At 40.0% G+C, this 25,233-nt stretch overlaps 1 protein-coding gene across 11 annotated transcripts in view; it reads right to left on the bottom strand.

Annotated features, from left to right (window-relative positions):
* ZGRF1 (zinc finger GRF-type containing 1) overlaps positions 1-25,233 on the bottom strand; it is a 93,488-nt gene that overhangs the window by 14,434 nt on the left and 53,821 nt on the right. For all 11 annotated transcript variants that reach the window (XR_011849184.1, XR_011849185.1, XM_072119280.1 and 8 more), the window contains 9 exons: positions 20,538-20,674; positions 20,095-20,241; positions 17,528-17,642; positions 15,247-15,503; positions 11,122-11,281; positions 5,805-5,882; positions 3,673-3,820; positions 3,452-3,579; positions 2,356-2,479 (listed from right to left, as the gene is read on the bottom strand). Coding sequence is in view for 9 of the 11 variants with exons in the window: in XM_072119280.1 (XP_071975381.1) it covers positions 2,356-2,479; positions 3,452-3,579; positions 3,673-3,820; positions 5,805-5,882; positions 11,122-11,281; positions 15,247-15,503; positions 17,528-17,642; positions 20,095-20,241; positions 20,538-20,674 (1,294 nt within the window). In the remaining 2 variants the exon portion in view is untranslated. The remainder of the gene's footprint in view (positions 1-2,355; positions 2,480-3,451; positions 3,580-3,672; positions 3,821-5,804; positions 5,883-11,121; positions 11,282-15,246; positions 15,504-17,527; positions 17,643-20,094; positions 20,242-20,537; positions 20,675-25,233) is intronic.

Raw genomic sequence — 25,233 nt, 5'->3', positions numbered from 1 at the left:
ATGAGATGCATATAACACACAATGAAATTCTCAGCCCTGCCATATCTCAGCCATAACATACACTGTCAGCACTGATGTGCCTCCTTCCCCTAGATAAAAGCCTCATCTGTCACTTGTAGATTTACTCTCCTCGCGCTGCTGTTTGTCGGAAGTCTCTCTCTGTGTGAGCTGGTCTTGGAATGTAAGGGGAGGGACAGGAGAAGTTAATTGCAGTGTCAGGCATGAGAAAAATTTGTCGTGTCCAACCCTAGACTTTTGATTTACGGTCGTATCCCAGGGCAGGTAGAGACAGGTTGGAATTATATCTGTGAAATGCTGTATTTTTGTTAATATTTTTGTTAATAACATTGAATTAGAGAATTATATGAATTATTTTGGTATCCTGAATATATTTAACCCCTAACCGGACCGAGAGCCCTCTCCATAGCTGGTAAGTCTTTGCTGCATGTTGCAGCAAAGACTTTCCGTTAACGCCCGTGATGGGAGCTATCACCAATCACAAGTGTTTTCCCGCCGATTGCGGACGCGACGTCATCGGAGAATGGCGATCTGTCACCACAACAGCTTCGGGTCTTCTCTATTTAACCCTTTCATTACAATGTGCTATCAGAAGTATATGATAGGATCGATCAGATCACATAGGGTTAAAGTACCCTAGGTAGTCCGAAAAATAGTGAAAATACAAAATTTTTTAAAAAAGAAATAAAAAATTATAATTAAAAAACCTAAAAATTCAAATCACCCCTCTTTCCCGAGAACTAATATTAATAAACAGTAAAAATCATTGTTAAGGGGTTAAGAATCTCGTCTTCATGGGAAAATAAATTTATAATTAAAAAAACCCCTAAAAAATTCTAATCACCCCCTTTCCCTAGAAGTTATATAAATAAATAGTAAAAATCATAAAAACATTAGGTATCGCCGTGTCCGAAAATGCCGATCAAAATACGATAACGGTTTTTCATTGCATTTAACCCTGCAAGAAAAAAATTCAATAAAAAGTGATCAAAACATCATACAGTCCTAATAATAGCAGCATTGCTATCAAAAGTTGCAAAAAATGACACCACCCACAGCTCCATACACCAAATTATGCAAAAGTTATTCGCCCCAGAAGCTGGCAAAACCAAAATTTTTGTAGAGGAGGTTTTCATTTTTGTAAATGTTTGAAAATATTATAACATCTATTCAAAGTTGTTATCCCGTGATCACACCGTCCCAAAGAATAAAATAGACATGTCATTTGGGGCGCATAGTGAAAGCCATAAAGCCCAAGCCCACAAGAAAACAGCCAAATGCATTTCTTTTTTTCACCACTTTTACTGCATTTGGAATTTTTTTGCAGCACACGGCATGGAATATTAAATACCATGACTGCGAAGAGCAATTTGTTACGCAGAAAACAAGTTGTCACAGAGCACTGTAATGTAAAAATGTAAAAATAAAAAAAGTTATACATTTTTGAAGGTGGGGAGTGAAAAATGGAAATGAAAAAAAAAGAAAAAAAAAGGGCCAAGTCCTTAAAGGACACCAGTCATCAAGTGTCTGTAACTAGTCCTGTCACCTCTACCCGTTGGAGCAGCTTACATGGATTCCATCCCAGCCGTAATCTAATTAATTCATACATTAATCATTCTAAAATCATCTTTTCTTTATTATGTAAATGAGGCTGGTCACATGGTGAGAGGCAGTGATGTCACCCCGGTTACCCCTCCTCTCCTCCACCTGCTCATGTCTGTGTGTTAGGTATAGTAAAGCATTGCTAGTGTCTGTGCTTTATCTGCTGACATGCTCCCTCCTAATACACGTGTGAGACACAGACATCAGCTACACAAGTACCTGACATGTTCTGCTATAACATGGCTGCCTGGAGATGTTGTATCTCTCCTATACACACACATGCTGCAGGGGGCGCCAGCTCCAGGAAGCACAAGGAGGAGCCATTACACCATTATTCCCCACATCATTATACAGGCTGTCAGTCAAGCACTGGGGTGTGGCTGTGTCTCCCACTCATGAATAAGCTGGACAGCTTGAATATGCTAATGACTCATTGGATATCTCACAGGTCATTTGCATACAGCTTTAGGACCTCATTGCTTAGGTTTACAGGCATGTAGAGGGACAATGAAGGGATAGAGGCAATGCTCTCTAATGGCAGTTTATGAAAATATATTTAGTTTTGGGGGTTAAACTAAATGGATTCTCTTTAAGGGGGTTAAGCAAATGATGAGGAGATGAATCCCACTGAAACCAATGGAGACATTAACAAAAATATTTGGATTTTTATGTAAAAACAACAGAGCACAATAACAGAAAAATGCAGGTGTGGATATGGCAAACATTAAAACATACCATTAGGATCAGCCGATTGAAGAGAGTTTGTTCCAGTCCGTGTTCATGAACAGCCTCAGATCCTTGGATAGTAGGGGAAAGTTGCTTTGGGTCTCCAACAAGAATCAGCTTTTCACACTGAAATCTTTAAGTTCCAGAAAAATCTCAATTGTCACAAAAACATATCTATGTTCCTTATCCATAGTCTGAGCTTCCCTATCTATACTTTCCTTTACATATCTTGGGAAGGCAATTATATGTATTTCAACAGGATTGTAATCCAATTTTAATGTCAAGTTGTCAATCAAGTGTCATTAAAGAAACTAGACATCATATTTCCACTTTATTATAAAGTACCTATATCAAATGTGGAAAGACGTGGTTGTCAGGGCTGCAAGTGTTTTCTGGGAAAGGGGACTAGTCAGCAAGAAGTAACCTAATAAAACCTCTATCAGAACCGCATCAAACAAATCAATAGCTTCTCCACAATGCTTCTTTTATAGCCAAGGATTATGTATACGAAATGTACACTCAACGTGAACGTAAAAATATTGTGAAAGCAAATGTGATGTTCCGCGAATGCGATGAAAACGCAAAAACAATGTTAACATGATGTAAATGCAAATGCAATGTAACCGCTATGTAAACGCAATGTGAACAAAAATGTCATGTTAACTCACAAAACAAGAGAGATCTAAACAAACATAATGTAAAATGCTTTTAAATTGCATTTGCAAAAACATTACATTTACGTGGCTTTTTCTTTTCAGATCGCTTTTGTGGTGTAATTGCATTTACATCACGTTTGTGTTCGCATTGGGGTAGATTTATCAAGCTGTCTGAAAGTCAGAATATTTCTAGTTGCCCATGGCAACCAATCACAGCTCAGCTTTCAGTGCTCATGAATATTTTAAAGGGGAGCTGTGATTGGTTGCCATGGGAAACTAGAAATATTCTGACTTTCAGACAGCTTGATAAATCTGTCCCATTGTGTTTGCAATGCGTTGACATCACATCCCATTGCATTTACGGTAACATTGTGTTTGTCTTTACAATGCGTATGCATCACATTTACACTATAATAAAGGATACAGTTCATCTTTTATGTTGATATTACCTGGCTATTGGAAGCACAGATGATGGCTCTGTCATCTGACTGCATTCATCAAGAATCACCACTGGGAACTTCAGATTACTCAGACATGGGAAGGGACAAGCTGCACAAGTTGCACCAACTACACGAACCTGGTCATATGCATGCAAATAAAAATAAAAGATTGCAAGTAAATTTGCTAGTACTGAATATCAAATATATTATGAATAAACAACAATACATACCTGTTCCAACAATGTTTTATTGGTGCCCAGTTTATGAAGCTCCATACTTTTGCGAACATAAACCTTTTCCCCAGGGGTTAAGTCTTCTTTTAATAGAGCCTGAAGTTCTCTAAGTTGTTCGCTTTCATTCTCAGAACCAGCATGCAAGCTACACATATAACATCATTACAGGGGTCATTGAAAAAGCTGCATAATCCAGAAATGCTATAGTACTAATACTATAGTACTAGGACTGAATATCATAAAATATTAAAATGTAACGATTCGCATCCTAGAGAGACAGAATAGATTGTGGTCTACAAACTGTAATACCATCTATACCCCATTTTAGCATCATTTTTTTTTTTTTTAAAAGAAAACTATAAATATTCCACTCCTTTTCACCTTGATCTGGACGCTGTCTGTTGCTAGTCTTGACACGCCAGATCACCAAGAAAGGAAAGTTACAATATTATGCACATCCCCGCACGCTGGGAGAGGGAGGTGATGTCATGCGAGGGGTGTGAATTCATGGGAGAGGGAGGTGCGGGGGCGTGCATAATTAGCAGCATGTCAAGAATACCGATGGACAGTGCCAGGATCAAAGTGAAGAGGACCGGAGGTGATAATTTATAGTTGTCGTTGTTTTTACTTAGCCACCATTCAGTCTCAGAAAACCTAAGGGATGCTGCCAAATAATCTTAGTGCACTAAGGTGACCATATACTTTTCAGCCATTGACTGAACTCTCATTCAGCTGACAACCTTTCACCCCCTATACCTAGGAAAGCTCGGTTTGGAGAGTGGAGTAATAGAACATTCAACAAAAATTCATAAATGAATAGTTTATTCCATGTATTTTTAGTGGCCCTATGGTAGTGACAGTACTACCCTGTTTCCCCTAAAATAAGACATCCCCCGAAAGTAAGACCTAGTACAATTTTGTTCAGGCTTAGAAATATAAGGCCTCCCCTGAAAATAAGACCTAACGGCCGCCATAGCAGCAGCTCCCCCCGCGCCATACATTAGTATATGGAAATCTTTTAGATGCTGCAGAAGGATGTGACATGGAGAAGAATTCATGGAAGTAAATCACCAGCTGTTGTGCTGCAAACGTGATACCAGCAGCTACCAGGATAAGAAGGGTAATTTATGGAAAGTGCTTTTACTAAACATGAGAGATTGGGGCCAATGATACCAATAAAAATCGAGTCACAAGAAATACAGCATGAAATTCAGAGTTTGGAGAGTCATAAAGAAGTTAGAGAAGTTGATTTTTTGTTCAACGATAAATGTAAATTCTTGTTCATGGAAAAATAAGACATCCCCTGAATATAAGACCTAGTGCCTCTTTAGAAGCAAAAATTAATATAAGACACTGTCTTATTTTCGGGGAAACAGGGGTAGTTCCCACACAGGTGTCTCCTCATTGGGGGAGGCGAGCTGAATGAAATAAATAGTGCAGATGACAATACTAAACTTTGTAATATACTTTATTAAAGAAAATGTTTCTGTTTCCTTCTTTTTCCCTGCCTTTCCTTCAGCTTTTATTAGGCTGTATAAATCAGCTTTGTGGCCTCTACTCCACTGACAGGATATCGATAAGGAGGTGATAAAGTATCTAATGAGTTAACTCTTTACAGACAGTCCCTGCATAGTCTAATCTCCTTAGGTCAGTTGTGAACATGCATCTCTTTCTAACTTTCTATACCAAGAGCATATTTTGCTTGATGCTTCAGTTCTATAAGAAGATAATACATTAGAATCATTATCAGGCTCCTTTATCTCAGTGGAGAACAAGACAGAAAGAAGATTTACACAAACTGCTTCAATAAGGAAGAAAGGGAAGAAAGGCAGGGCGGAAGAAGGACACAGGGACATTTTTCTTTAATAAAGTATATTACAAAAGTTACTATTACATCGCCACTATCCAATTATGCCAATTTGTTAAAAAGTTCAGTCACACCTTAACCACTGTGTATGTGTTATTCTTTATACTGCAGTAAGAATGCAGTATATTGAACATATATAACAAAATAAGAATGCAATGATACTTTTATTACATGTCCTTAGCTGCCTCTGGCAGCAAATATTAAAGCCAAGATCCTATTATGAAATCTGTGACTATGGCAGAGCTCAGTGGTAAGTGCTCACCTGTGAGGTAGAATGGGTTTTGCAATCTTTCTTATGCTGCCAACTCTAATAAACCGGTCAAATCCAAGATCCAGTAATCTGTAACCAACAAACCACAACACAACTTGGTCAACTGAAACACTGTACTGTACAGTACTCTTCAGGAGACCTGAAGTAAATTTTTAGACAATGGCGGCATGCCATACTGTCACATCTACTTGTATGAATGTTTATGTTACAATGGAAGGCACACTTCTGCCTGGAGACATCTTATGTGGAGGTGGTGGTAGGGGCTAAGTAGTATTGTGGTCATCTACCCAAATTAGCCACTATTTATGGTTGTTTAAAACAATCTTCTCAGGAAGGTGCATGCAGATTGAGGCAACAGATGTGTAGGACCTCAAGTGAACCCTGCAGGCAATGTACATGTATAAAAACACACACAAAAGGAGATTAGCCATGACAAGTACTTCCCTAACAAGGTCATAAATTACAGTTATTACACTAAACATGGTAGCATATGCTTCTTCCATTAGGGCTTGTAATAGAGTGTCAAGTGCTTAGTTGTGCCATTTCCATATTGTTCTCTGTTAACCCTTCACAATCTGATAACCCCTCCGGCATTAAAGGGATAATCTTCATGTTTTGGTATCAGAGGCTCAATATACAGTTATACTGGCTTAAATAAGAGAATGGTAATTGGTTTATCAGAGTCTATCTCATCCACTTAACTACACTGTTTCCAAAACACATTTATCATTTTTATGTAAATCAAATATACCTTTTGTCTTCAGTAAAATAATCCCAACCTCTCCAATTAAATGAGCAAATCAAACACACAGTGGGGAGCTGCAGCTTAGGAGTCTGACGGAAACATTGCTCCAAGGAGGACCAACTTTAGGTTCTGAGTCCCCATTTAACATTAGGTCTCATTTCACATCCAAATTACAGGATATTAGTGAGAGCATCTCCTCTTAACCTAGGAGTAAACACTAGATATTTGTACATCTATTCCATAGTTTTTGACAGTATTTCTGATTGCATGTTTTATCGGAAAAGCCAGACAGCATCAAGTTCTAACTCATACTGAAACAACATACACACTTGGAACTATATATGTACACTCACCGGTCACTTTATTAGGTACACCTGCCCAACTGCTCGTTAACACTTAAGTTCTAATCAGCCAATCACATGGCGGCAACTCAGTGCATTTAGGCATGTAGACATGGTCAAGACAATCTCCTGCAGTTCAAACCGAGCATCAGTATGGGGAAGAAAGGTGATTTGAGTGCCTTTGAACGTGGCATGGTTGTTGGTGCCAGAAGGGCTGGTCTGAGTATTTCAGAAACTGTTGATCTACTGGGATTTTCACGCACAACCATCTCTAGGGTTTACAGAGACTGGTCCGAAAAAGAAAAAACATCCAGTGAGCGGCAGTTCTGTGGGTGGAAATGCCTTGTTGATACCAGAGGTCAGAGGAGAATGGGCAGACTGGTTCGAGCTTATAGCAAGGCAACAGTGACTCAAATCGCCACCCGTTACAACCAAGGTAGGCAGAAGAGCATCTCTGAACGCACAGTACGTCGAACTTTGAGGCAGATGGGCTACAGCAGCAGAAGACCACACCGGGTGCCACTCCTTTCAGCTAAGAAGAGGAAACTGAGGCTACAATTTGCACAAGCTCATCGAAATTGGACAGTAGTAGATTGGAAAAACGTTGCCTGGTCTGATGAGTCTTGATTTCTGCTGCAACATTTGGATGGTAGGGTCAGAATTTGGCGTCAACAAAATGAAAGCATGGATCCATCCTGCCTTGTATCAACGGTTCAGGCTGGTGGTGGTGGTGTCATGGTGTGGGGAATATTTTCTTGGCACTCTTTGGGCCAATTGAGCATCGTTGCAACGCCACAGCCTACCTGAGTATTGTTGCTGACCATGTCCATCCCTTTATGACCACAATGTACCCAACATCTGATGGCTACTTTCAGCAGGATAATGCGCCATGTCATAAAGCTGGAATCATCTCAGACTGGTTTCTTGAACATGACAATGAGTTCACTGTACTCAAATGGCCTCCACAGTCACCAGATCTCAATCCAATAGAGCATCTTTGGGATGTGGTGGAACGGGAGATTCGCATCATGGATGTGCAGCCGACAAATCTGCGGCAACTGTGTGATGCCATCATGTCAATATGGACCAAAATCTCTGAGGAATGCTTCCAGCACCTTGTTGAATACATGCCACGAAGAATTGAGGCAGTTCTGAAGGCAAAAGGGGGTCCAACCCGTTACTAGCATGGTGTACCTAATAAAGTGGCCGGTGAGTGTATAAATGTATATGTGGAGAGCAAACAGGACAGTCATCTCAATTTGTATGGGGGACTCTCCCCTTACAGCCAGCATTGAATAGATAGTGTATGGACAAGTTAAACTGCCCAAAAGCCCTTTTTGCTAGTTAGGTGATGTTAAATATTCTTAAATATTGTCTCTATTGTTCTATGTATTGTTAAATGTAATTTATAATTTTTTAACAGGTGACCTATTTTTACTAAGACCACATGCATACTCAGAGGAGCAGAGCACTAACAGCAGAGATAACAATTTTATCAATAGTTATTTAATTTGTATGGCCAGCCTTATGTAACCCTTATCTTATTTGTAAGGACAGCTTTAATTGACAACTATCTGTAGCAATTATAACTGTGTAAAGCCTCCAGGCCATGGGATACAGACATCCTTCACCATTCTTTCAACATCAAGAGAAAGACAAAACAGTATTTGTAACAAAAGGCAGCAGAAGAAACTAATATGTAAAAAAAAAAAAAAAAAAAAAAAAAAAAAAAGACATGCAAAAATACTTTAACCTTTTCACTGCCAGGCATTTCTGGAAATGTTGTTGCGTTATTGACGTGAACAAATTTTACAATTTTGACGTGTACAAATAAAACAGAAATTACAGCAAAAAAGAATTATGCTTAACCCCAACCAACCCTATTATTTTCTGAAAGCAGACATTTGCCCCATTTTTAAAATTGCATTAAAGAGTTTATAGACATAAGAGCCTTAATGCAATTTTGATTCAAAGTGTAAACTTTTATAAAAAAAAATACATAAAAATTGACTTTGATGGCAAACAATTTGGACCAAACAGAAAATATTTACTTTTACATCTTCTAAATGAACATGTGTAGAGTTCAGTGATATCTCATAGTCATTTGTTCACATGAATAAACCATCATAATAGCACTAAAACTGATATAACTAAATATCTGCTTTTTAGCTAGAAATTTTAAGACAGTCACAAGCTGCAAAAAATAGGAATAAAAGAGATAAAAAGGAAAGGTACCCCTTAAATCTATATATTCAGCCTGTACCACCATCTTGTAACTTTGTAACAAACAAATTATTTTTAAAAAGTCCCATGATACATTAGTTTTTACATAAAACTCACATCGAAGTGGAGTTTTACGCACCAATAGGCATTTAAAAATAATAACACAAGCAGATTTATTTATACCACAATACACAACGGCAACAAGAATTTACTCTCCCAAAAATGTTACAATCAAAACCATGCCATATTTGGTTGCAATCCACAAATATGTTTAAAATATATTACACACAGGGTAAGATGCTCCTATTCTGTCATTTTTTTTTCAGCAAACACTGCCTACCACGTACACAAAAATAATTTTTTAATTAATACACACAACCACCTTCATGCAACTTTGCAGCAAACAGTAATAAAATGCAAAAATTACATGAAAATTCTAAATTTCCTCTAAAAAAAAAAATGGACAAATCCAGACTACTTATATAAAAGAAATATACTTTCCTAAAACAGTAAGATGTGGGAAGTTGATACAGATATATTATTGTATGCTCCTTTACACAACAGTAACCCAAATAAAAACCTATATATCCATAAACCAAGCTGAGATAACAAAAGTCACTTTTAGATGTGCACCAATATATTAGCCACGCAATAAAGGAACCCTCTGTGGTTCATGATAAAATGAGTAAGAACACTATTAAACACTATTTGAAAAAATTTAGTCAGGAATGTTTGTGTGTTTTTTTGTGTTGCATATAAAACTTTATAGACATGTTCGGGTTGCGGTGTTGATATATAGCCACATTAGGTGAATTTAAATTTGTGTTTCAAGTTGTCAGGAGATATTAACTGTTGAAGTGCTTTTGGGCGAGATTTTTATATATAAAAATCACACCCGAAATTCTCAATTTAATGTAAATATCTCCGGTACCCTGACACCTAGAAACACAATTTTAGATTCATTTGAAAGAATGCGAAACAATTGTGTTTCTAGGCAATGTTATAGCCCTCTGAAGTGAGGATGTATCACATACGCCCTTGGCTATACATTTGCCCCCCTGTGAGGACATATAAGACACGTCCTTCCCAGGGAAAGGGTTAAAGCAATCAACCACCCGAAATTGTAACCATATACAAGACATGTAGTTATGCAGTTACATGGTGCTTTCTATAATGATCCTTAAAGACAGCTTCCCTGAACAAGTCTGAGGTAATTTTAGGACAGACCTAATGGATAAAATGAATAAGGTGGAGTAGGCGACTATACATCCATTTAAATTAAAGAAAGCAGTTCTCTCCACTTTAGTGTTATTTACTGGGAATTTATAAGACATAAACAGCACTAGTGGTAGTTCACAGTTGCTATCACCAACAGGTTAGTGATATGGACTCATACAGCACCATTGGGGAGGGGGTATCACAACTCTGGCAGGTATGTTTTACTAATTACTGCACCTAAAAAGTTGCATGTTAGCAACTGTGCCATTTTTGGTGCAGAAAATCTTGCAATTATTACTTCCTAGGCAGAAAAACAAGCACAACAAACCTGTCAAGAGTTGTGATAAATTCTTCCCCCCTAGACCGCCTGTGCCTCATTACTACTCTTCCATCTACTTTACACAGAAGGAATATAAGGAATATTCATCTTCAATTTAATAGTCTAGAACCAGACAATTCTGAAATTGGAATTCTTTCCAGTAGCAATTAACATTTTTTCCTTTCTCTAAAACAGCTTTCCGTACAGGGGGTGGGGATTTGACCACGTCTTTCTGCTTTGTATTTTTTTGTCTTTGTTTAGCCACGTTGTACTTCATAAAAAAGTTTTAGGACCTATTCACAGGATCTGGATTCCAGAATACACCTTTAAGGTACTTCATAAACGTGTATATGTTTTACCTTGTTTATGATTTAAATTTTTCCAAAAAAAGAACAAACCACATTAGTTTTCAGGACTGGTTGTAAAGCAGTGTTATGTTTGGTAGGAAAGGACACTACATACCCCAGTAGAACGCGGTCAACGGCTACATTTGTGGATGACGAAATTAGTAATTTCCAGTGGCATGAACTATTTTCTTCTGGTGGATTGTGGGTTTCAAATAGCTGAACTAAGAACAAAACAACCACTGCTAGTAGGTAGCTTTTTCCAGCACCGAAAACTCCTAAAATATTAAAAGTAAATTAGTATGCATTATATACATATAGATTGTCACTTTTTGATAACATAGTGGTGTGCAATAAACGCACTTAAAAGTACTGTGACTCTATATGGGATTTTTTCTAAAGGGAGAAACATTTTTAACTTTAATTGAAAAGGTTTTGTTTAAATCGAGAATTTATTTAGTAAATTCACTGTATTTTCAGCGATTATCACAATGTGAGGTAACTCTATACACGAAGAACAGGAGGGCCACAGATAAGATACAAAAGTAAACACAAAAGCCATTTATTTAAGACACAGCTTGCATAGTTGTGTCAGGCTAGATCCACACCTTGTTTTTTGCCTACTTTGTAAGGACATGTTGGGCGGATTCCCGACGTGTTCTTACAACGTAAGGCTACATTCACACTACAGTATGGGGGACGTATATATGGCCGACGTATATGCGGCCGATATACGTCCCCCATACACTTCTATGGGCTCGCGGCGCCCTACGGGAGCGGTACGGTGCAGTACACGTGCGGCACCGTACCGCTCCATAGCCCGGGAAAAGATAGGACATGTCCTATCTTTTCCTGTATTACGGCGCCGCGGCCACACATCGCTATGGAGAGGGGCGGGGGTGAGCTGCGCTCACCTCCTCCTCCTCTCCCCGCGCTGCCGTGTGTCCGCCGTGCTACGGTGCGGCGGGCTCACGGCAGTGGGAATGTAGCCTAAGGTGCAGATGTATCTTATTTTATACATACAGTGGGATATGTCGCCGCTGCCAACCATGAAAACCAAAGTGATTGGCTGCATCTGAGGTTCACGGTGTCACCAAAATGAAGTCATCGTCCTTATATGAAAATCAAAGAACAAAGACGTATGCTATATGACCAAAAAATATCAGAATTTTATTTGTATCAAAAAATACACCACAACACAGACATGTTAAAACCATCACACAACACACAAATATGATCATCCCGGGGACCCTTGCATATGGTAATGCTCCCCGTACTGAAAAAAACCCTCTATATCAGTAAATATAATAACAAAATAATATTATAACGTAACACGCTCAAGGCAGGCAGAGTGTAAACAAACCAATATAAATAATAAGACAAGGTGTGTGAATACCATTAAAGTCGATCAGGGATAGTAGAGCCCATAAATAACTACCTTCAACAGCGGAGGATGACACAATGAGAGGGGTGGAGGGAGCTGGGGACAAAACCCCACGTGTATCACCACCCAACTGGCTTCCTCAGGGGTGCTGTGGTGCAATACTGTGCCCATTATAAAGGATGGCATCCCACGTGTAGCAACTCGCTCGCAGTTAATGACTTCCGGTGCCGACCGAAGTATGTTGTGTACTAGATATAATAATCCGATCTACAAATGTGGCACACGCAAAGGAAAGTGATCCTATGTAAGTAATCATGCCTGCGCCAAAACAGTACAAACTGGCGGCACGCGCCCCTGGCTGTGTGTATATCCGTGCCTGCGCCAGAATAATGATATGGGGCGCACTACTCAGTTATGTACCGTGATGTTATGTTAACGGACTGTGCGTGCTCTGGCTATAGCCGCTTCAAATCCAAAAACGGCCGCTGTTATATTCAATAAAAGAAATGCTTGCACCAAAGCCTATAATATATAACTAAGGAAATAACCAACTGAGCCCTAGAAACATGAAAAGACATAAAAGACACAATGGGGCACATTTACTAAGGGTCCACGGACCGCAATTTCATCGGGTTTTCCAGAATATTTCCGTTTTGCGCCGACAACCCGACGGATTCGGAGAAACCGCAGAATTTAAAAACGAAATGTGTCCCAAGATCAGCACTCACAGGTACCAGGAAAACGAATGTGAACTCCGGCGGACCTTGGCGGAAGCGACTCCTGCAGGAAATTGGACGCAGGGACCTTAGTGAATCGCGCCGGACCCGAATCCTCGTCGGACAATGCACCGCGGGATAGCGGGTAAGTAAATAAGCCCCAATGTACATTAATTGTGATACAATAATCTGAAAATAGGTGAAGAATAATAAATAATGTAATCAATGTAAATAGACATCTATACATCCCCAATGCAATATAAATATATCTAAAACATAAATAATTAATAGAAAAAGTGAATAATGTGAAAAACCTATAAGAACCATGTAAGTACCACCACAAATATACACACAACCAACCAAACACCCAAACATCCTTTCATTGGCCCATGAACATGCATCATATATACGAATATAATCAAAGTGCAAATGCATATACAGTATTCAAATAACAATATAAATCCTAGCCATGTAGAACAAGGGGAGCATCCAACTAGAATGGGCCTCAGTATAGAATCAAAAAAAGATTCACCAAAATTATTATATATCAACATCAGGTCAAAGTCTTAGTATTTTTAATATAGTTAATATATCATATCCCGAGTCAATAGTACATGATCAGGCGAGAGCTGGTTGGAAAGCAGAGCGTACGACTTGTATCATCAGGTAAGTAATATCCGGATGTATTCATGGGAGATGACCAAAGCAGAGCCACCATATGTATCGGACATCACCCAGAGATTCAAGGATGACCGACATCAATTAAAGAGAGACCAAAAGGCAAGCATGCTACAAGGTAAGTAATGAAATCTGGAAAAAAGTATAAATGTGCAAACATAAATATACAAGATGTACTCAGATGTCGTGCACATCCACCCAGATGTGAGGAACCAGGGTCACCAAATGGCGTGTATGTGCTTGTCCGTGGTCCAAAAAGTGAGTGAACAGTACAAAGTAGGTGTGAGGATTGTGTACGGAGTTCGGTCTCCTAAAATTTAGGACCCCAATCCCACCATAAAATACTGTGCTAATTACTGGCCCTGAAAAAATGTGATCCCAGTGAGGCAAGACAGAAAAGTGAGTAAGGAGCCACGGACAAGAAAACAAATAAAAGGTGACCCAAGGGGGTGAAAAAACAAAAAATGTGCTAGAAAGTAAAAAATTACTCTTTCTTTGGGCAATCAGTATAACCATATGCAAGGGTCCCCGGGATGATCATATTTGTGTGTTGTGTTCACACTTTTAGATGGTTTTAACATGTCTGTGTTGTGGTGTATTTTTTGATACAAAAAAACAATTCTGATATTTTTGGTCATATAGCATACATCTTTGATTTTTGTTTGGTCAGTTAGTGTACGACTTTGACCTTGATTATATTTACCTGAGTAGTGCTATCTCCGTTTCCTTGTTTTCATTGTCCTTATATGGACAGTGACATCACTGGGGAATTCCCTGATCATACACTCAATGGAGTCCAAGAGAGATGAAATACTGCTGCATTCTCCCCCATTTCAATGGCCTCCACCGCGCATATACACTGCGTTCATATAGTGACCGGAGAACCCCTTTGAACATACACAGCTGCTTCATTACTATTTTTTCATCTGATTATGTTAAACATCTCTACCTTGGCTTCTTCTGGCCAATGGGCTTTGTGGCACAGCCTCACTAGTCTTCAAGCGACACAAATTAGGAGGCGTTCCGGTGCTCAGTCGGACTGTGCAGCAGATTTATCAAGTCAGACAGAATTTTGGTGCAAAAAGTTGGTGCACTCTGTCGGAGCAGTGCAGAGAGCACCAGATCCTGAATCTGGCACCCCCTGCACACTACACAGGCAAACTGCATTTATTGCACTTTGCACTGCTCTTAGTAAGTGTGCCCCATTGTTTTAGAAGCTTCCTGTTTTGTTCACATTTTCTCCCAACAACCTTTACAAAGGTACAAATGGTACACATTTAGCGGCTGAAGAAAAATCATGCATGCTCGTTTCTTTTAATGTAGGACCATGGACATGAACGGCTCCTGTGAATTCCCATTACATGCGCCCTTGAAGTGCCCCGAATTGTAGGCAAGTTAAAGTTTATATCCTTAAACTAAATAGTAACTAAGGTAGAGTATATTAGTTCAATGGAGTTTCCTTTACCATGAATAATTGAGATGGGTGCAGCATGGGGTCCCTGAAATTCATCAGAGCTAGACATCATATGTGCTATTTGTAGTAAAGCTGTGGCTTGGTCGTCATTCAAATAAAACTGCATGATCATCTCCCTTGCCAAATTTAGCACAAATCCATGATCTGCAATATTACATTTGGTGGAGACTTTAGCAGTGATTGCAGGCGGTTTGAACTTTCCTCTAGAAATTTTTATTGGTCTCTCATATTTTTCATATCCAGAAGACCTTGAATCCATGAAAGAGACAAACAAATCAATTAGCGATATAACGAACAAGATGTAAGACTGCATCTGATAAATATAGAATTTCTTATGCAGGCGGTCCCCTAGTTAAGAACACTTGACTTAAAGACGTCCCCTAGTTACAAACGGACCTCTGGTAATTAGTAATTTACTGTACTTTAACCCTAGGCTACTATAAACAACTATAACAGTTACCTAAGGAGTCTGCAATGAAGCTTTAGTGTTAATCCTGGTTCTTATCACAATCCAACATTTAAAATCCAATTGTCACAGAGACGAAAAAAAGTTGGCTGGGGTTACAATTATAAAACATACAGTTCCGACTTACATATAAATTCAACTTAAGAACAAACCTACAGAACCGATACTGCCTGTATGTACTATATACAGATTTACAAAGAAAATATACAGTATATACTGGCGTATAAGACGACTTTTGAAGACAGAAAAATCTTCTGTCTTCTCTGGGGTCGTCTTATACGCCGGTAATCGTCTTATACGGCGGCGGTCGGGTCCCAGTGCTCACAGGCTGAGCCCTCTCCATAGCCGGTAAGTCTTTGCTGCATATTGTAGCAAAGGATTACCGGTAACACCCGCGATCGGTGCTAGCACCGATCGCGGGTGTTTGCACAGCGATGGCTGCCGGCAGCCTCAAAAAGCTGCCGGCAGCCTCAAAAAGACATCGGGTGCATACTCACCCTCCGTTGGCCCCGATGTCCGCGCGGATCGTCTTCCGCGCCGTCTTCTTTCTTCTGCTGGGCGCCGCCATGCTTTTCCCCGGGGCGGCGCCTAGTATGACGTCAGCAGCGGCGCGTCATACTAGGCGCCTGCCGGGGAAGATCAATGGCGGCGCCCGGCAGAAGAAAGAAGACGGCGCGGACATCGGGGGAGCAGCGCAGCACATCGGGGCCACCGGAGGGTGAGTATATAAGTTTATTTATTTTTTTTAATGCTGGGCTGTGCTGTATACTACTGGGGGCTGTATACTAATGGGGGCAGTGCTGTATACTACTGGGGGCTGTATACTAATGGGGGCAGTGCTGTATACTACTGGGGGCTGTATACTAATGGGGGCAGTGCTGTATACTACTGGGGGCAGTGCTGTATACTACTGGGGGCAGTGCTGTATACTACTGGGGGCAGTGCTGTATACTACTGGGGGCAGTGCTGTATACTACTGGGGGCAGTGCTGTATACTACTGGGGCAGTGCTGTATACTACTGGGGGCAGTGCTGTATACTACTGGGGGCAGTGCTGTATACTACTGGGGGCAGTGCTGTATACTACTGGGGGCAGTGCTGTATACTACTGGGGGCAGTGCTGTATACTACTGGGGGCAGTGCTGTATACTACTGGGGGCAGTGCTGTATACTACTGGGGGCAGTGCTGTATACTACTGGGGGCAGTGCTGTATACTACTGGGGGCAGTGCTGTATACTACTGGGGGCAGTGCTGTATACTACTGGGGGCAGTGCTGTATACTACTGGGGGCTGTGCTGTATACTACTGGGGGCTGTGCTGTATACTACTGGGGGCAGTGCTGTATACTACTGGGGGCAGTGCTGTATACTACTGGGGACTGTGCTGTATACTACTGGGGACTGTGCTGTATACTCCTGGGGGCAGTGCTGTATACTACTGGGGGCAGTGCTGTAATGGTAATGTTGTTGCTGTATGCCTTATGTTTATGAGCGACATTTTTCCTGCTATATACCTGCATGTCATAAGAATTTACATTAAAAAAAGGACCATGTTAAATTCAAATCTGTTTTTTTTTTAATTTTTACCGGTGTTTTGTATGCGTTGGAAAATGGGTAGTCTTATACGGCGAATATATCTTAAACTCTATTTTAAACAGGAAAGTAGGGGGGTCGTCTTATACACCAGGTCGTCTTATACGCCGGAATATACGGTACTATTTATAAATATAGTGAAGTGACCCAGCAAACTCTTCTAACCAAGACAACACATTAGAATTGTGGTAAAATCATGTAATGGGTTACTTACCTGGTGAGAAGATGAGGCATTATAGGCAATGAAGATGGGTTAAAATGCTCCTGTATATTTCTCAAAGAAGTCAGTTCAGTACTTGCATTACATACCAGTAATGCATGGACAACCACTGCAAAAGAAAAGAGTTATTGGTAAAATATACTTATAAGATACTAATATCTTAAAAAGAAACCTGTCACCCCACAAACCCTCCCAAGCCCACATACAATGGCCCACATTTATGAGAGCCGTTGCACCAGTTTTCTTTCGGACTTTGCACTAGAAAAAACACATGTATATATAAAGTGTCTGCGCCAGTGCCCGCCGTTCCCGCTATGCCCGACGTTCCACAAATTTCTGCATATAGTGGAACAAAATTGTGTTGCACGCTCTATGTTAAAGGTGCACCAAAAAAAAGTTGTTGCCAGATTAATGAAGAACATGCACCACTTTGTTTGAATCTGCCACACCCAGCAAACTCCACAAGCAAACTGCACATAGTGTGCCACATAACTGTGGGCCAACACCTTATTCTGTAGCATGTAGATCCCCTGGAGATCTTTTTATGATATTTCTAAATTGCAACACGAATAAAAAAATTCATCATCTTTTATTTTTTTTGTATGATGCTGTCAGGCAACGACACCTCCTCCAGTCAGTTTGCTTTGCCCACTCCATGCATCTAGTGTCCCAGCACTGCCTTGTAGATCTGCGGGTAGCCAGAGAATTACATCACAATTAGGAGTCAGGCTGTGGCAGAGAAAGCTGACGGCAGGAGGTGGGTTGTTTGACAGCAAGAGGCGGGGTTGCCTGAATGCATCATACATTTTTGAGGATTTTTCATCCATGCTTCAACCTAAAAAGATCTCCATGGGACGTACATATTACAAAAGAAGGTACTGTTTGTGGGCTTGTGGAGGTTAGGGTGCTGGAAGGTGTTGGCCACTTATAACAAACATGGTAAGTTTAACACCCTAATAGGGTCACCCATATTGTACTCCGATAATATAACTTATTAGTGGCCAACCCATTTAAGAGGTTGACTAGTGAACATGAACCTCCACGTTGCCTGTGATGATTACGAGAGCCTTTAAAGCAACGGTAGAGTATCAAATAAATAAAACAACTTTTTTTTAAGATTTATTTTAAGAAAATAATAGCTGATATTTGTATGACCGCAACTGCATCACTTGTCTACAAAAGGTCAACAGTCTGAAAAGTATGTACATTTAATACATAATTATCACAACTAACAATCTAGTTTGTGGCAGAACAGCAGACATATCATCCAGCAATTCACTAGACTCCATCTTCTTGTTATAATGGAACAACATTTATGATAACAATTAGGCAAATACATGTACATACGGTAATTCACACATTTCTGAGTAGAAGCCAGCCCGAGTATAAGCCGAGGCCCCTAATTTTACCACCAAAAACTAGGAAAACCTATTGACTCAAGTATAAGCCGATGATGGGAAATGCATTGGTCACAGCCCCCCCTCCCTCGGTATACAGCCAGCCAGCCCCCCATGTAGTGTACAGCCAGCCAGCCATCCCCCCACGTAGTGTACAGCCAGCCAGCCCCCACGTAGTGTACAGCCAGCCAGCCCCCACGTAGTGTACAGCCAGCCAGCCCCCACGTAGTGTACAGCCAGCCAGCCCCCACGTAGTGTACAGCCAGCCAGCCCCCACGTAGTGTACAGTCAGCCAGCCCCCACGTAGTGTACAGTCAGCCAGCCCCCACGTAGTGTACAGTCAGCCAGCCCCCACGTAGTGTACAGCCAGCCAGCCCCCCATGTAGTGTACAGCCAGCCCCCACGTAGTGTACAGTCAGCCAGCCCCCCATGTAGTATGTATACAGCCAGCCAGCCCCCCATGTAGTATGTATACAGCCAGTCAGCCCCCCATGTAGTATGTATACAGCCAGTCAGCCCCCCATGTAGTATGTATACAGCCAGTCAGCCCCCCATGTAGTATGTATACAGCCAGTCAGCCCCCCATGTAGTATGTATACAGCCAGTCAGCCCCCCATGTAGTATGTATACAGCCAGTCAGCCCCCCATGTAGTATGTATACAGCCAGTCAGCCCCCCATATAGTATGTATACAGCCAGTCAGCCCCCCATGTAGTATACAACCAGCCCACCCAGCACTTAAAAAAAATAAACCGATGCTCAGTGCGGCTCCTCTTCTTTCTTCCCCGCTGCTCCTCATCTTTCTTCGTTTTTTTGTAACAGCAGGCATAGACGCGGACATGCGCTCTGCTCGCTGGCGCATACTATAATGCGTCCAGTGCTGACTTTATAGTACATGGCCACATCTATGCCGGCTATTACAGAAGACCGAAGAAAGAAGAGGAGCCGTGGGGAAGACAGAAGAGGAGCCGCGCTGAGCATCGGGGAGCCACGCAGAGCATCGGGGCCGCCGGAGGGCAAGTATAGAAGTTTATTTTTTTTATTGACTTGTGTATAAGCCGAGGTAAGGTTGTTTCAGCACATTTTATGTGCAGAAAAACTCGGCTTATACACGTGTATATACAGTATTTTGATATTTCTCTGTAGAGTTTTACCAGTTACATACTATTTGATGGCCAGTTGGATGGACTGTATCCTTTCAAAGGTGAAATCTCTATATCATTGTTAGAAGAGGGACCAAAGAAAACACTGCAAGCAATGAACGTATCCAGCGGATCAAAGTTCAGGGTCTTTGAAATAACCCAAAGGTCATCTGAAAAAGTGATAAAGTGGGTGATTATAAATAGTGCAGTTATATATAACTGTTCAATCTCAGTGCGACACATAATGAATGGGAAGGCTGATGTTCAGGTCACACCACTGAACCTTTAGGGTTACCTCCAAGGATGTAATACCAGCCTTTTTTATTCATCTGGTCAATTAAAATTATTTTGAGGCTTTACATTACCTACAATCTTTTACATAAATAGTACAGTAGTGTATAAAGCATAATAACTATGAAACAACAGATGCAATATACTCTAGATTACATTCACGTGTTGTTATTACCTTTGCTGTATGTAGAGGAGATATCCTTTCTACTTAACTTAAGATACAGTCTTGTTTTTGAATTGCAAAAATCTGAAGCAACGTTGGCAACATTTTTCAATCTGCCATATTGTCTTTGCGGGAAGGTTGACAGTTTTCTGTAAAAGATAATATTCACAGAACAATTTTTTTTCCTTTTTTACAAATTTTACCCCATTCAATCAAATACAAAAAACACACTATGCACCATTAAAGGGCATCTACCACCAGGATGAAAGACTGTGTACAAAGGAGCCTGATGGGCTATACCCATATACCTTAATACCTTTGGAGCCTGGAGCCCCTCATGCATGATAAACTAGGCACACTTAGGTTTCTTTAATATGAATGGTGTAGCATACATTCAGCTTAAGAAGTGGATGCATGGTTCCCCGCCGTATATATATATATACATATGGAAAAAGATAGAGCAGGTTGCATCTTATTCCTGGCGCCGGTACAGTGACACAGGTTGTGCTCACTGTACAGCCGCCATGCGTCATTTATAGGGACAGAATTAATATTTTTTAGTGAACAATAATAACTGTGTCTGGTTCTGGATCACTGCGTTTTTACAAAAACAACTGTTATATTACCAGTATTTTGCTAACTAGTAGCCAATTCTTTGGGGTGAGTCACAGTTCCATGACTCACAGATAAGATGTTAACCCCTTTTTGCCAAGGCCCTTTTTCGTTTTTGCGTTTTAATTTTTCACTCCCCACCTTCAAAATCCTTTTTATTTTTCCATGTAAAGAGCCATATGTGGACTTGTTTTCTGCATAACAAATTGCACTTCATAGTGACAGTATTTAATATCCCATGCCATGTCCTGGGAAACTGCAAAAAAAATCCAAATGCAGTGAAAATGATGAAAAAAACCACATTTGCACCGTATTCTTTTGGGCATCGATTTTTCAGCTTTCACTGTGCGCCCCAAATGACACGTCTACTCCATACTTTGGGTCGGTGCAATCATGGGGATGATTTGAATATGTTTGATAAAGTTTTCATTTACAAAAATAAAAACCTCCTGTACAAAAATTTTTCATTTTGCCATCTTCTGACGCTAATGACTTTTTTTTTACTTCGGTGCACAGAGCTGTGGGTGGTGTCATTTTTTGCATTTGATATTTGATGAAGTTCTCAATTCTACCATTTTGGGGACTGTACAGCCTTTTAATATCTTTTCATTGAATCTTTTATATTTTTAAAATGGCAAAAAAAAGTGGCATTTTGATTTTGGGCGCTATTTTCCGTTACGGGGTTAAACACAGGGAATAAACATTACTATATTTTGATAGATCTGGCATTTTGGGAGGTGGCGATACCCAGAAAGTTTATGATTTTAATGTTTATTTATATCAGTTCTAGAGGGTCATTAACCCCTAGGCGCACCAGGACATTATAGCACGTCCCCGGGGCTACATGCTAAGCGCACGGGGACGTGCTTTAACGTCCTGCTTCTGGCACCGGCTCACGAACAGCTGACAGCCTGCGCTAACACCTACGATCGGAGCCCACTCCGATCGTGGTTGTTAACCCCTTACACGCCGCGGTCCAGCATGACCGCGGCGTGTAAGGGTGTTTGCTCTATGGATCGGATCCCCCGCGCCGCTTACCGGGGGATCCAATCCACTTCTGTATTGTAGAGCAGTGTATCGAACTTGAACCAGCGATCAGAGCATAGCTGGTTCAAGTTCAAGTATGGAAAAGTAAAAACATGTAAAAACACTAAAGTTTACACATTAGAATAAATAAAAAATAAATACATTAAAATATAAGCCCCTAAAATGTCACTTTCCCATAAAAACAATTAATAAAGTATAAAAAACACAAAAACACACAAAAAAACCCTGCATATTTGGTATTGCAGGGTGCGTAACAATCTGTATAATAAAACAGAATTGTTACTGGACCCACACGGTAAACGCTGGAAGAAAAAAAAAACCGCAAAAACGTTCCGAAAAAAGATCATTTTTAATTACTAGCCTATAAAAAAATTCTCTAGAAGGTAATTTAAAAAATGCACTCTAAAATAAGCCCACTCAAAAGAGCAACTTTTTTCACAAAAAATAAGCCCTTTTCAGCTGAAAAATAAAAAAGTTATGCATATGAAAAGATGCTGATGCAAAAATGAACAAGATTTTCTCCAAATTGGTTTTTATTCAGTACAATTGAATAAACTACACAAAACCCCCACATATTTGGTATCCCTGTGTCCGTAACAATCTGCATAATAAAACAGAATCATTATTAAAACCGCAAAGTGAACCCAGTAGAAAAAAAAAACTCCAAAAAAAAGATAAATTTTAATACCCTATAAAAAAAATGCTCTAAAAAGTGTTATGCACTCTAAAATAAGACCACTAAAAAGAACAATCCTTCTCGCAAAAAAATAAGCCCTTAAATAGATTTGTGAGGCGAAAAATAAAAAAGTTATGCATATGAAAGACGGTGATGCTGAAATTAACAACATTTTTGCCAAATTACTTTTTATTCAGTAAAAATGGGGAAAAATAAAAAATCTATATAAATGAAGTCTCTTCGAAATCGTGGCGACCCATGGAATAAAAATAATATACTATTTTTATGGTATGGTTAACGACCAAAAAAAAACCATATAAATTTTCCCAAAAATTTAAGATTTTCATTTCCTCCACCAACAAAAGAGTTAATAAAATCTCACCAATTAGCTATAGATTCCCCAAAATTACCTACCAGAAAAGTGCATCTCATGTGGCAAAAGAAATAAGCCCCTATATATCCACATTAAAAAAAGAAAAAAAATTATAGCCTGTACAATGTGACATAGCAAATCTGATCTGGATGACGCCTCCTTCCCTTCTATGCCCGGCCGTGCGCCCATACAGCAGGTTACCACCACCTATGGGATATCAGTGCACTCAGGAGAAATTGGGTATCAAACTTTGTGGAGCTTTTTTTTATTTAATCCATCGTAAATGTTTAATTTTCCAACCAAAATTAAATATATTGAGATATTACAATTTGTAGACTGCACCTCCATTTTTTTTAACCCCTATAAAACACCTAAAGGGTTAACAAACTTCTTAAAAGTGATTTAGGAGTCTCGCTATTATTTAGGCCTCTCAGTGTCAATTAGAAGTTGAGCAGGTCCATCTAAATACGGGTTTTGGTGATTTTACAAAAAATTTTAAAATGATACCTACATTCTGAGATTAATAACATTCTAGTAAAATATGTGGAATCTTAAACCATCCAACATAAAGCAGACATTTGGGAAATGTAAGTTATGAATTTATTTGGGTGCTATGACTATCTGCATCAAAAGTAGAGAATTTAGAACGTTGAAAACAAAGAATATTTCCAAATTTTTGCCAAATTTTGTTTTTTTTCCATAACTAAAAGCAAAAGATTTCATCCAAATTTTTAAACTAATTTGAAGTACAATGTGTCACGAGAAAACAGTCTCAAAATCCCCTGGGTATCTCATAGCGTTCCAAAGCTACAACCACTTATAGTGACACAGGGCGGATTTGAAAAATGGGTCCGCGTCCCGTAGGGGTTTAAAAAAAATAAAATAAATATTGAAAAAAAAAACTTTTTTTTTTTTTTTTAAACTATTTTCAGACCCCCTTGGGTACTTTAATCGTAGGTTGTATGACTGATCCTACCATATCTATCACCCCTCTTCGCCCCCCCCGACGTCACTGTACTCACCTTTCGGCCCCCTCTTCTTGCCCCTCCACCTGCTGGTTCTCTTCTATCTTTTGAAGCTCCGGCTCCATCTTCGGTTCCCTGCTGTTTCGCACACACCATGATGTCAGCTGCTTGCCGACATCACAGTGTATGCTGATGGCGGCGCGCACACTATAATGTCGGCAAGCAACTGAAATCATGGTATATGCGACGGCAGCATGCGGGGACCCCCGAGACAAAGCATCAGAAGATAACCTGCGGGGGCCTCGGAAAGGAGAGTACTTTTTTTTTTTTTAAATAGGCTGGGAATAGGGGGCTACTATATAATATGGGGGCAGGGGGCTGCTGGCTATATACTAGGGGCAAGGAGCCATGCCAGATTTAAGGGTGTTAGCTGACGCATCTATAGAAAAATTTATATCGGGTTATATAGGAAACATAACGAAAATATGAAAGATAAATACAGGTGGTCCCCTACTTAAGGACACACGCCTTACAGACGACCCCTAGTTAAAGACTGACCCCTCTGACCTCTGGTGAAGCTCTCTGAATGCTTTACTATAGTCCCAGACTGCAATGATCAGATGTAAGGTGTCTGTAATGAAGCCTTAGTCCCATTACAGCAAGAAATGTTTAAACTCCAATTGTCACTGGGGCCAAAATTTTTTTTGTCTGGATCTACAATTATAGGTGTCTAGAACTACAATTTAAAATATACAGCTTCAACTTGCATACAAATTCAACTTGAGAACAAACCTATGGACCTTATCTTGTAAGTAACCCGGGAACTGTCTGTATAATCTATATAATGCCTATATACAGTGGATCAATATACACTCACCGGACACTTTATTAGGTACACCTGTCCAACTGCTCGTTAACACTTAATTTCTAATCAGCCAAATCACATGGCGGCAACTCAGTGCATTTAGGCATGTAGACATGGTCAAGACAATCTCCTGTAGTTCAAACCGAGCATCAGTATGGGGAAGAAAGGTG

This window comes from Engystomops pustulosus, chromosome 1 (genome assembly GCF_040894005.1).
Source record: "Engystomops pustulosus chromosome 1, aEngPut4.maternal, whole genome shotgun sequence".
Classification (NCBI taxonomy): Eukaryota; Metazoa; Chordata; class Amphibia; order Anura; family Leptodactylidae; genus Engystomops; species Engystomops pustulosus.
This window is presented reverse-complemented; position numbering and strand designations above follow the sequence as displayed.